Source organism: Chrysochloris asiatica, unplaced genomic scaffold (assembly GCF_000296735.1).
Source record: "Chrysochloris asiatica unplaced genomic scaffold, ChrAsi1.0 scaffold00003, whole genome shotgun sequence".
NCBI classification, from domain to species: domain Eukaryota; kingdom Metazoa; phylum Chordata; class Mammalia; order Afrosoricida; family Chrysochloridae; genus Chrysochloris; species Chrysochloris asiatica.
In genome coordinates, this window is record NW_006408521.1 from 16,405,670 (window position 1) to 16,418,608 (window position 12,939).

The 12,939-nt window shown below is 41.6% G+C and overlaps 1 protein-coding gene and 1 pseudogene across 1 annotated transcript in view; both read left to right on the forward strand.

The window, feature by feature from the left end:
- Positions 1-12,939, forward strand: part of PCGF5 (polycomb group ring finger 5) — a 63,168-nt gene that overhangs the window by 22,881 nt on the left and 27,348 nt on the right. The window contains exons 2-5 of the mRNA XM_006831133.1: positions 1,878-1,974; positions 8,313-8,368; positions 8,481-8,540; positions 11,260-11,408. Coding sequence (XP_006831196.1) covers positions 1,878-1,974; positions 8,313-8,368; positions 8,481-8,540; positions 11,260-11,408 — 362 coding nt within the window. The remainder of the gene's footprint in view (positions 1-1,877; positions 1,975-8,312; positions 8,369-8,480; positions 8,541-11,259; positions 11,409-12,939) is intronic.
- Positions 3,816-4,798, forward strand: LOC102819294 (annotated as a pseudogene).

The window sequence follows — 12,939 nt, forward strand, 5'->3', positions numbered from 1 at the left end:
AGGCTTGGAAATCTGTATTTTAAAGCATTTCATTGGTGGTTGAGATGCCTGTCTAAACTTGAGAACCACTGCTTTAGATAGAACAATGACTGTTACTATATTAACTTGTACACAAACCTAGCAGAAATCTAAGAAATGGTCAGCGTGAGGAATTCAGCTTTAAGCACAAATTCAATGTTTATGATAAGCCAACTGTAAAGATCTGTTAAAGAAATGAAATAGTGATTTGGGGCAGCAAACGTGAATGACTTTGAGCTATGTTGCATGGTAATTTGGACTTTTGGCCCCGGAACTGCATCCCTGGGGCTGGATGCCATCTTTGCCACCAGCTCAGCAGCTATGACCAGCTGTTGTGGCTCTGAGTGCTACAGTCTTCATTTGGCAAGGAAGATGGTATCTGTCTGTATGATAATCCATATGAAATCCTGAGCATGGAACCCAATGTTGTCAAGTCCATTCCTACTCATAGTGACCTTATAGGTCATGGCACCTGCTCTTAGGCTGTGATCTTTATGGGAGCAAAGCACCAGGTCTTTTCACCCCACAGCGTCACTGGTAGGATCAAACCGCCCACATTTTGGTTAGCAACCAAGTGCTTAAACATTGTGCCACCGGGTCACCTTTCGGTTGTGGTGATGGAGGCTGTTAGTGCCGTCGAGTCAGTTCCAACTCATAGTGACCCTGTATAGGGTTCCCAAAGAGCAGCTGGTGGGTTTGAACTACCTGGCCTTGGAGATAGCAGTCAAGTGCTTATCCTACAGTGCCACACTAGGTATTTTGTGGTGGTCTTTGTTGTTAAATTCTCTCGACTCATAGTGACCTTGTATAGGTTTTCTGAGGAGCAACTGGTGGGTTTGAACTGCCAATTTTGAGGTTAGCAGTCCAGTGCTTACTGTACAGTGCCCCAGCAGGACCTCTGGAGGTTAAATTATGCTGAATTAAACATAATGTTGATGGATTTCAAACAGTCCCTTAGTAATGAGGTTAATGATGGCACCCACCACCATATCCCTGACAAGAAGAAAACTAGATTCAAGCTGTTTTGTTGTTGAGCATCTTAAATTCATCTTATTCTGAAACTGTATGAAAAAATTTTGCAATGAAAAACTATTTTTGGCCTTAGCCTCTGGGAAGGTGGGTCAGCCTCTTGTTTACCTCTCTTCCATCTTGATGCTACTACCCAGACCTGTGTTCAGGGAATTAAGGTACCTGGGAGCACAAACTCAACACAGTCTACAAAGTGCCTTTGTAACACCCACTGTGTGCCAGGAGCACCCTGCCCACAGAAGCAATCCAAACATATTGACAACTTCTGAAGCTTTATTGAGAACAATTTATGTCATATTCAGATAAATGCTTAGAGGGAGAATATAATGCTGAGGTCAGTTACACTCTTAACTCTCCTATTTCCCTAAATGGGAAAAATTTAATGCTTTATAAAAGACACTAGCTCTCATACAGGTACTATGAATAATTCATTTGATTTGTAGCTATATTTAGGAAAAACAATAAGCAATATGTTGTTAAGTGCCATCAAGTCGATTCTGACCCATAGTGATGCTGTACAGTGTCTTGAGGAGCAGCTGGTGAGCTTGAACCATCAACCTTGTGGTTCGAACTGACTTTGCAGTCCAACGCAAATAACCCACAGTGCCACACCAGGACTCACAGCATGATACAGTATATCATATTCATATTGTGGTAGTAAGATTTCATTTTTAGCTAGGTGTTATGACAGTGTTAAGGTTTTATAATGTTTGGTTAAAACATAGTACTCTATATAGTAGGTAATTTTAAAACTATTTTAGTCGCCTTTCATTTAAAAATGAAGAACAGCTCAAATGATGCATTTTAACCTGATTCTTCTTTCTTTCTAGTCTGTAAGACTTGTATTGTTCAGCACTTTGAAGACAGCAATGATTGTCCAAGGTGTGGCAACCAAGTTCATGAGACAAATCCATTAGAAATGCTGAGGTAGGTACATGCATTTTAAAATTCCCATAATTTAAAGAAATGATAAAGGCTCATAAGTTTTCAGTTTAAAATTATAAAATACACCTAAAAAGAATATAAAGCATTTTTATTGCATTATATGAATTCCTGGTGTGACACTATAAGAATAGAATAGGACTGTGAACCACAAGGTTGGCAGTTCAAACCCACAGCTGCTCCTTGAAACCCTGTCCAGGGTCACTGTGATTCTGAACTAATATGACGGCTCATAAAAACAATATACGGTATATAAGTGAATAAGACATTATTAAATTAATTTTTACATACAACATGTAATAACACTTCGGTTAATGTGGCTACTAGCGAATTTAAAATTATGCATTTGACTCACGTTGTATTCCCTTGGGCATCACTGACACAGATGGTACAAGGATGGAGAACTCTCTGAGGGAATCATTCATCCAACAAACAGTTACAGACTGTCTGTTCCTTCTAGACACCATTCTAGGAGCTTAAGACCCACTAAATATCTTTTGCTCTTGTAAAGCTAAAATTTCTAGAGGGAGAGACGGACAATACATTTTATAGTATGTTAAAAAGTGAAAAGTTCATAGGATAAAGCACTGCAGGGTGACAGGGGCTCAGGAGTGAAGTCAGGGTAGGAACAGATGCAGTTTTAAGTGAGATGGTGAGATGAGGTTCAAGCAAAGGCCTGATGGATGTGTGTTACCGTTTGTAAATCTGGAGAAAGCATGAGAAGTTTAGAGGAGTGCACCACAGACATGTTGGAGTGCTAAAGGACAGTGAACGAGTCAAGGTGCAGACTGTGCAGGGCCTTGGCCACTGTAAAGCTTTTTCTTTTACGCCAAGTGAGATTGGGAGCTTTTATAGGGTTTTGGTTCAGGAATTGACCTGGTGGTTGACTTAGTATTAAAAGAGTCATTTTAGTAACTTTGTAAAGGAAACACTACCTTTAGTGTCTAGAGATGAGGGATAGGTGCATAGGAGCAGGGAGAGCAGCTAGAAGGCAATTGCAATGATCTAGGGAAGAAATAGCAGCAGTAGAAGGGGCTGGAAATGGTCACAAAGTGAAGCATGACTCAAGTTTTTGACCTGAGAGATGATAGCATTGCTTAAGTCAGATGGATCTTAGCTGACAGCGAAGAATACCACAAAGATGTTTACTTGTGTTTCACTAACAATGCAAAGGCATTCAGTTGTGTGGATCATGACAAATTATGCATAACATTGCAAAGAATGAAAATTCCAGAACATTTAAATTATGCTCATGCAGAACCTGTATACAGACCAAGAGGCAGTTGTTCAAAGAGAAAAGGGGGAGGGCAGTACTGAGTATTAAAAAATAGGCAAAGTATATGTCTGGGCTATATCCTTCCACCATTCTTAATCAATCTGTATGCTGAGCAAATAACTGGAGAAGCTGTCATCAGACTATAGGAAGAACGTGGCGTCAGCATTGCAAGAAGGCCCACTAACAACATGGGATATGCAGATGATACAATCTTGTTTGCTGAAAGCAAGGAGGACTTGAGGCACTTGCTGATGATTTTTTTTAAAGCCTTCAGTATGGATTTCAGTGTGAAAAGAAAATTTTTTTATATCTGGACCAATAGACTATGATACATGGAGAAAAGATTGAAGTTGTCAAAGACTTAACATTTTTCTTGGATCCACTATCAACATTTATGGAATCAGCAGCCAAGAAACCAAATGACATATTGCATTGGGTTAATCTGCATTGGGTTAAAAGACCTCTTAAAAGTATTCAAGCCGGCCAGGCGTCCTCGTGAGAGTGACATCGTCTTTAAACCCCGCGTGGCAATCCCTGACGCCCCATCGTGATGTCCAGGGAAGACAGGGCGACCTGGAAGTCCAACTACTTCCTTAAGATCATACAACTTTTGGATGATTATCCAAAATGCTTCATTGTGGGAGCAGACAACGTGGGCTCCAAGCAGATGCAGCAGATCCGCATGTCCTTGCGCGGGAAAGCCGTGGTGCTGATGGGCAAGAACACCATGATGCACAAGGCCATCCGGGGGCACCTGGAAAACAACCCTGCTCTGGAGAAACTGTTCCCTCACATCCGGGGCAATGTGGGATTTGTGTTCACCAAGGAGGACCTCACTGAGATCAGGGGCATGCTGCCGGCTGCCGCCCGTGCTGGGGCCATTGCCCCATGTGAGGTTACTGTGCCAGCCCAGAACACTGGTCTGGGTCTGGAGAAGACCTCCTTCTTCCAGGCTCTGGGCATCACCATAAAGATCTCCAGAGGCACCATTGAAATCCTGAGTGATGTGCAGCTGATCAAGACTGGAGACAAAGTGGGAGCCAGCGAAGCCACCCTGCTGAACATCTCCCCCTTCTCCTTTGGGCTGATTATCCAACAGGTGTTTGACAATGGCAGCATCTATAACCCAGAAGTGCTTGATATCACTGAGGAAGCTCTGCATACTCACTTCCTGGAGGATGTTAGCAATGGTGCCAGTGTGTGTCTCCAGATTGGTTACCCAGCTGTGGCCTCAGTACCTCATTCCATCATCAATGGGTACAAGCGGGCCCTGGCTTTGTCTGTGGAGACTGAGTACACCTGAAAAGTGGGACTGAGTCCCACTGGCTGAAAAGGTCAAGGCCTTCTTGGCTGATCTTGGCTGATCCATCTGCATTTGTGGCTACTGCCACCACTGCTGCTCCAGCTGCTGCCTTCACCCCCGCCAAGGTTGAAGCAAAGGAAGAGTGGGAGGAGTCAGACGAGGATATGGGATTTGGTCTGACTAGTCACCAAAGCTACCACCAACTCAGCCAACTTCTTTGCTGCCAATAAATTAAAGGCTTACTTCTCTTTAAAAAAAAAAAAAAGTATTCAAGCCATCGTATTTTTAATCACTTCATCTGCATGTGAAAAATGGACAATGAATAAAGAAAATCGGAGGTGAATTGATGCTTTTGAATTATGCTGTTGGCAAGAAATACTGAACATACCATGCATTGAATGCCAGAATGCTCCTTGGAAGTGTGAATGGTGAGACTGTCCACACACTTTGGACATGTTATCAGAAGGCACTCCTCATCCCTTGAAAAGAGCATCATGCTTGATAAAGTGAAGGGGTCAGTGCAAAATAGGAAGACCGTGAATGAGATGGGTTGGCACAGTGGTAGTAATGGGCTAAAACATCACATTGTCAGGATGGCACAAGACTGAGCAGTGTTTCATTCTGTGGTCTGTGGGGTCTCTGTGAGTTAGAGCTGGCTTGATGGCACCTAGCAACAACATTTCCAACACGAGGAAGTTAGGGGCAGGTGAATATATGTATAATAAAGTCTGGGCTCCAGCGGAAGAAGCCTGAGGTAAGCACTTCAGCATGAAGTGTTGCTCATTCATAAACCATCTTCACAACCATTGGTATGCCTTATTGCAGCCAGTGCTTATTTTGAGTACCTTTCAACCTAGAGGGTTAGTTATCTTCCAGCAGTCGGTAGATCAAACAGTGTTCTGTTTTCATCCATAGGGTTTTCATTGGTTTATTTTTAGAAGTAGATGACAAGGCTTTCCTTCCCAGACTGTCTCAGTCTGAATGCTCCACTGAAATCTGTCCCACCATGGGTGACTTTGCTGGCAGTTGTAGTAGCAGTGGGTAACGTCCAGCATCATCGAAACACGCAAGCCACCACAGTACAGCAAACTGACAGACACGCTGTTGCTTTAGCATTGGAAGGTATTTAAAGCTGTGAGTCAGGATGAGATCACTAAGGAAGTGAGTAGAGAGAAGAATAGAGGACCTAGGATTGAACCCTGGCATTGGGGAGAAGAGGAGGAAACAGCAAAGGAAACTGAGGAGATGCAACCAGTGAGGTGAGAGGAGGAGAATTCAGCGGGTGCCCTGGACGTCAGGTGATGGCTGAGAGGTGATGATGGACCCCGACAAGGAGAGCAGTTTCGGGGTCCAAGTAGAGCTACAGCACAAGACCAAATGGGTTAGTTTCAAGAGAGAAGGGGTGGGAAAAGAACCAGAACAGTGACTATAGACTACTTTTCTAGGAATTTTGCTCCAAATGGAAACAAAAGTGGCCAAGGAGTTTGGTTTTTTTTTTTTGATAGGGAAGAAATAGCCATATTTGAATGTTGAAGGGAATGATTCTATAGAATGCAGTAAGTCAGTGTAGCCCAGTGGTGGAGAAGGGCTAGAAATAGTGCTGAAGAGAGAAGAGACATGGAACGAGTAGATAGAAGAGCCATTGAGATGGTGCTGTCAGTTGAGCTTGGTGGAGAGAGAAGCCAAGATAGCAGTTTGAGTCTATTTGGGAGAGCTATAGTATCATTCAAGGAGCTCTGGTAGCATTGTGGTTATGTCGGGCTACTAACCTCAAAGTCAGCAGTTCCAAACTACCAGCCATTCCTTTGGAGAAAGCTGAGAATTTCTGCTCCTGTAAAGATTTACAGCCTCAGAAACCCTATGCAGGATCCACAGCACACCACCACCACCATAGTCTCAGTTGGAGTCCTGGTGTGGTGCTGTAGGATAAGCACTGGGATGCTAACCACAGAGATGGTGGTTCAAATCCACCAGCTGTTCCTTGGTGACTCTAGACAGGGTCATTATGAATCAGAACTGACTTGATGGCATTTAACTACAATAGCAGTAAACAGAATCATTTAAAAATGTGAGACAGTGAGAGCAGCACTCAGTATTTTGTTGAAAGAGGATAAATGAGATCCTAGCAGAAAGATGTAACATGGGTCCAGACCCAAGTCATTTGCTTATATGTTAACTATAAAGCCACAAATGTGACTAAGATCCTCAAAGAAGAAAGTGTGTTGAAACAGTCAAAATGGAGACTACTCATATTTAGAGGTGGTTGGAAAAAAAGAAAAATACTCAGAGATGAAGAAAGATCAAACAAAAAAGGAAGAACCAGGAAAGTTTAAAAGGATCAGTGTTAAGCAAACTATCAATAGAGTAAGGTAGAAGAACATAGTTTTTAAATTCTTCAAACTGTTTTACACTAATGAGGAAGTTATGGGTGATTTTGAGAGTTTCATAAAGTAAAAGAAAATGTGTGGCAATCTAGTTGGAAGAAAAGATTGGAAAGTGGCTGAAGGTGGCAATGGTTTAAGTAAAGACTTTAGTGGTGGGTTGTGTCTGTTTATTGTCGTCAGACAGTAGTACTGCCGCTGAACAGAATGAGAAGATGAAGAGAGAAAAGGGTTCTTTGGGAGCCAGAGCTTGTCATTGAAGACCTGAAAGGGTTAGTCATGGAAAGGAAGAGTTCGACTACTATAGCCGAAAAGGAAAATAAGAAAAATACTTACATTTTCTCCTAGGAAAATGTAACGCCATACTGCTCTATATTTTTCAGAGAGGGATATAGGTCAATTTTCTTTATAGAAAAGAGCCAGAATTGTGATATTTTGAGAGAGGATAATATCACTTAGCTATCAGTGCATAGCAGGCTGCAGATAGTCCCCTGCTTATGATAGGGCTGTGTTCCAAAAACTCCATCCGAAGTTGGTTCTGATGTAAGTTGAATACCTCTTTTTTAAACTTTTCATTATTAGCAATACTTATATATAATAATTATGTTTCGTCACAACTCGAATACACTGTAAGTCAGGGACTACCTGCATTCCTGAACATCAACATTTATGATCTCTTGCAGGTCTGGGGATCAGCCAGGTAGTTGTTCTGGTCTTAGTTGGGCTCATTCATGTGACAACAATGAGCAGCCAGCTGGATAGATTGCTCTGCTGATCTTAGCTAGGCTCTTTCACCTGTTGGGGGCAGTCTGTTTGTAGATTGATCTCCGCAGGACAGCTGGGCTCCCTTCAACATGGTGTGTCATCCTGCCTTGTTGGCCTCTCACAGTATCAAGGTTCTGAGTGAGAGAGAGAGAGAGAAAGGGAGGGCGAGTAAGTCCGTGTGTGTGCAGACATATGCATGTGATGCCTCTTAACATGTAGGTTTGGAACTAGGTACTAAGCACACTGTCACTTCTGTCATGTTCAGTTGGCCTCAATCAGTTGAAGTCCAGTCCTTGAAACGTCATCCCTTAATAGGAGGAATTTTAAAATCACATTGCCAAAGGTGAGTCTAGGGAAAGAGGGATATATTTTTCCTATAGAAGTAGGGATTGGGTAACCCACCGCTTTGGAGAAGGCTAGACCTAGGTGTGCTTGCTCCCTGTGCAAATTCCCTGAGCTTGGTCTAATTGATATGCCAACGTTGATATGCCAACGTTATGTATGCCCTGTAGTTTGTAATACAAATGCGATACAGATCTCAAACTAGTTACATATTGACTCTTGATGTCATCATTGCTACAATTTTTTTCTTTGAAAGGTTGGATAATACATTAGAAGAAATTATATTTAAACTGGTTCCTGGACTACGAGAACGTAAGTTGCTTTATAACTTCTTACAGATTTTTGTATTTTATGAAACCAGCATTTCTTTGATAGATTTCATGATTGTTTCTCTGATTTGTGGATATTTTTTCTTTTAAATTAGAAGAACTTGAGCGTGAATCTGAGTTTTGGAAGAAAAATAAGCCTCAAGAAAATGGACAAGGTGATGTTTTCCTATTTCTGTATCTGAGCAAAAATAGTCATCTAGACACAGCTCTCTAAATGACCAGCTTTTGGTAACTTTACTTTATCTCTCAAGCTAAAATTTTTCCTGCACTAAATTTATGTGCCCCTTTATTTACATTTATTCCTTTCTCTGAGATTTTAAAAATGTACAGATGTGGAAGGAGCCCTGGTGGCACATCTGTTAAGCACTCAGCTGGTAACCAAAAGATTGCTGGTTTGAACCCACCCAGGAGCTCTGTGGGAGAAAGACCTGTTGATCTGCTCCCATAACAATTGTTGCTGGTCAGGGTCGTGAATCAGTTCCAACTCACAGTGACTCTACTGTGTAAAGTTTCTGAGGAGCAACTGGTGGGGTTGGATTGCCGACCCTGCAGCTAGCATCCAGTACTTATCTTACAGTGCAATACCAGGACCCCCCTAGGAAAAACTTGTGGGTTTCTCTGAAACATTGGGTTGCTGTGGGTCAAAATCAATTAAAGGCATTAACAGCATGTTGATCTAGAATCACTGGAGTTAAGGGTAGTTGGAAATAGAGAAAACTAGACTTTGGGAAGTAACTAAACCAAGAAAATGACTAGGTTTTCTGGAGAGCTCGAGTGAAAAAAATACCCCTAATTTGCAACTAAACACTGAGAGGGTTTGTTTGGGTTGATTTGCTTTGTATGTTTGTTTTAATGGGAGAGGGAACTGAGAAGTGGCTGGCAGCCAGGTGAGGCTTTCTGCCATGATGTCTCCTCAGGTGACACTCAGACAGTACGAACTTCACGTATCCTGGAGATGTGAAAAATATGTCTAGTGCTTCAGAGAATTGTCTCCATCACCCATCCATCTCCAGGTCCCAGGAGACTCAGTAATTTTTAATAATTTCTGAATCTAGAAATGATTTACTGAGCGTACATTAAGATTTAGTATTATCTTTTTCTGTTGTTACTGAAATTTTTTAAGAATGTTTTTGGATTTTCTTAGGCTCCGTTGTGGCCTCAATCTCCCAGTCCTGGTTTTCCCCTAAGATCTAAACTAAAGCCCACTGCCATCGAGTCAATTCTGTCTCATAGTGACCCCTACAGGATGAAGTAGAACTGCCCCATTGAGTTAAGCGGCTGTAAATCTTGATAGGAGCAGACAGTCTCATCTTTCTCCTGTGCAGGGGCTGAGGAGTGTGAACGGCTGACCTTGGGGTTAGCAGCTCAGCGCCTACACCACTGCACCACCAGGGCTCCTTAAAAGCACAGATAGTTTTACATCATCAAGTTGATGGGAAAATGCGTTTGTTTTTATTTTATTAATTCAGGGCTGTGTTCCGGCTTATAGTGGAGGAGACTACAGAAAAGTTTTGAAAAACTTTTGGTCAATGAGAACAAGATGGATGGCCAAAGAAACTAAGCCTAACCACAAAATGACTTAACTACAGTAATGTTTTTGCTCAAGCGCACATTAAAATCTAAGCAGTATAGTTCTAGAATAGTATACATAGTAAAAGGAGGCCTGGTGTGGCCCTGTAGGGTAAGCACTAACCATGAGGTCAGCGGTTAAAACTCCCCAGCCACACTATCCGGGGTCACTGTGAGTTCCAGTGTTTAGCTACCTGTTTAAGAGACCAGACACGGATCATCAGCAACAGTTCTCTGAAAGTTTAGTTTATGAACCCGTGCATTTTGTAGATTGACATGCAAAGGGCCACATCCTACTTTATGAATTTTATGTAAGCTCTTTTGGAAGTGCGGTATTTATAATAACTTGGTCTTTAGTTTGGGTGGACAGTTTGGATGTTTTCCCAGAGCTCCTGCCTATGTGGGTTCCATATGAATATGTAGAAGAAAGAACACCTACCTTCTCTCTTTGTGGTACCACTTTCACTGTAGGCACTAAGTGGAGCTGAGAAATCATTAATTGTCTTAGCCTTTCTATAATACATGGCTAGCTAATTCCTATAGATTTTACCTTATAGATTTCTATATTTTGAAAATCATACCTAAATTTCCATCTCACCCCAGGGGTTTATTGCCTCTCTCACGTGTGTCCATTTTACCTCTGCCATCAAAATTCTATCATACTGCCAAACAGATCTCTTTTGTTGGCTTACGTGTGTTTCCTCCAGTATGGCGGCCACCCTGAGTGTAATAGCAGGCTAGTGGAGCCCTGGTGGTGTCGTGGCATACGATAAGGCTGTTAGCCACAGGGTAAACAGTTCAAATCCACCAGCCATTCCACAGGGGACTAAGGCTTTCTGCTCCTATACAGATTTACAGCCTCAGAAGCCGGGTACACTATCACTATGAGTTGGAACGGACTCAACAATACTTAACAGCAGCAGCAAAGAAAGTATTTTGTAGTGTGAAAGATGGGTACTTGGTTTTTAATTTGAAGGTATAGAGAATTTGCATTTGTTTTTATAACTGGTCCACTCTGAAGATACTGCTATCACAATATCGTTTGGTGACGGAGTATAGCTAGTCTTGACTCTTAAGTTGACTGCCCCAGTGCAGCTAGCAGTTATAGGCTATGTTAGTAAGTCACAGTTGGTTAATTGAGTTGGTTGAAACATAATAACAAAATGTGAAAAGTTATTCTTCAAAAACTGCTGAGAAATACATACATATTTTTAATACCTATTTTTTAATACTTAACATATTTTACGGCTTTAACTCTAAAATCAACTTTGTTTCTGTCTGACTCAATTTTACTTAATTATGCAGATGATACTTCAAAGGTTGACAAACCTAAAGTAGATGAAGAAGGTGATGAAAATCAGGACGACAAAGACTATCACAGAAGTGACCCACAGATTGCCATTTGTCTAGATTGTTTACGGAATAATGGACAAACGGGGGACAACGTAGTAAAGGTGAGTGGGCAAATGTGTTTTTTATGATAATTTTATAACAAATCCTACTTACTTAATTTGTTGATGATTTTTCTTAATTTTAGTGGCTCCTCAAAATTAGCATGTTTTTCAAAGATTTTATTAAAAAATAATGAGGTAGAATGAGTTATGGTCCCATTCGCTGACACTCCAAAGCTGTGAACATTCAACTTAACAAATGGCCACATATTTACTTAATCTGCCTCCACAGCTTTCGGCTCCCGTAAAGATTTACAGTCTCGGAAACCCTCTACAGTCCTAAAGACACCACGCACTTCACCACCACCTCCACAGCTGAAGTATCCTGGGCCAATGCCACCACCTAGTGGCTAATGCAGACACTCTGAACTGCGCTTGCTTCTCTTCCTTTTAGACTTTTGCTAGATGTTTTCTATGCAATGCTTCTTCCTTTTCAAGTATGGCAACAAGCTTAGACTTAGATCATTTCACGTCAGGGAAGCTTCACATTTATTCATCCCGCATCCATTTATTTTATGTGGATATTTTTTTCTACTCATAAAGCTATCCATATCATGGTCAGTACATTTTAAGAGTAATTTTATTAATTGGTTTTGAAGTGAAACTGGATGTCAAAATTCCTTGAATTCTTTGAGACGTATCCATCTAGTTGTCAATTCTAACTCAGTGACACCATAGGGCAGAGTAGCCCCAGAGGGTTTCCAGGGCTGTAAACCTTAACAGAAGCCAACTGCTGCATCTTTTCCCCATGGAGAGACTGGGGCTTTTAAACTGCTGACCAAAGCCAAGTGCTTTAACAACTGTACCACAGGCTTTTCCTAAAGGTTCAAGTCAGTTCTAACCCATAGCATCCCTGTATAGGGTTTCTTAAGGAGCTCTGGTAGCGTAGTGGTTACGAATCGGGCTGCGAACCGTAAGGTCAGCAGTTCGAAACTACCAGCCGCTCCGCGGGAGAAAGATGAGGCTTTCTACTCCCGTAAGAATTTACACCCTCGGAAACCCTGTACAGGGTCGCTATGGGTCGGAACCGACTCGACGGCACTTAACAACAACAACACAAGAGCAGCTGGTAAGCTTGAACCTCCAACCTTGTGGTTCAAACCAACTTTGCAGTGTTGTTTTTAAGTAACATTGAGTCGATTCTGACCCATAGCGACCTTGTATAGGGTTTCTAAGGAGCAGTTGGTGAGCTTGAATCACCAAACTTGCAGTTCAAACAACTTTGCAGTCTGACGCATTAGCCCACAGTGCCACATTAGAGAGATCAAAATCCACCGTACTCACCTTTATGGATTTTGTTATGCTTTTATTAGTAGCAGGTAGTTTTTTCTAATATACTCACTACTTTAGCTCTTAGACATTTCTGTTTGTTCCACTAAATGACAGCCATTGAAAAGATCGTTTTCTTCTCATTCCATGCTTATTTTCTTTTACTTTCTCTGTGTAATTCGTGTGCTGAATATTTTTACTAGTACATTAATTAAGTGTAATCACAATGACTCATAGATATTATTAAGAGCTCTGGTAGCATAGT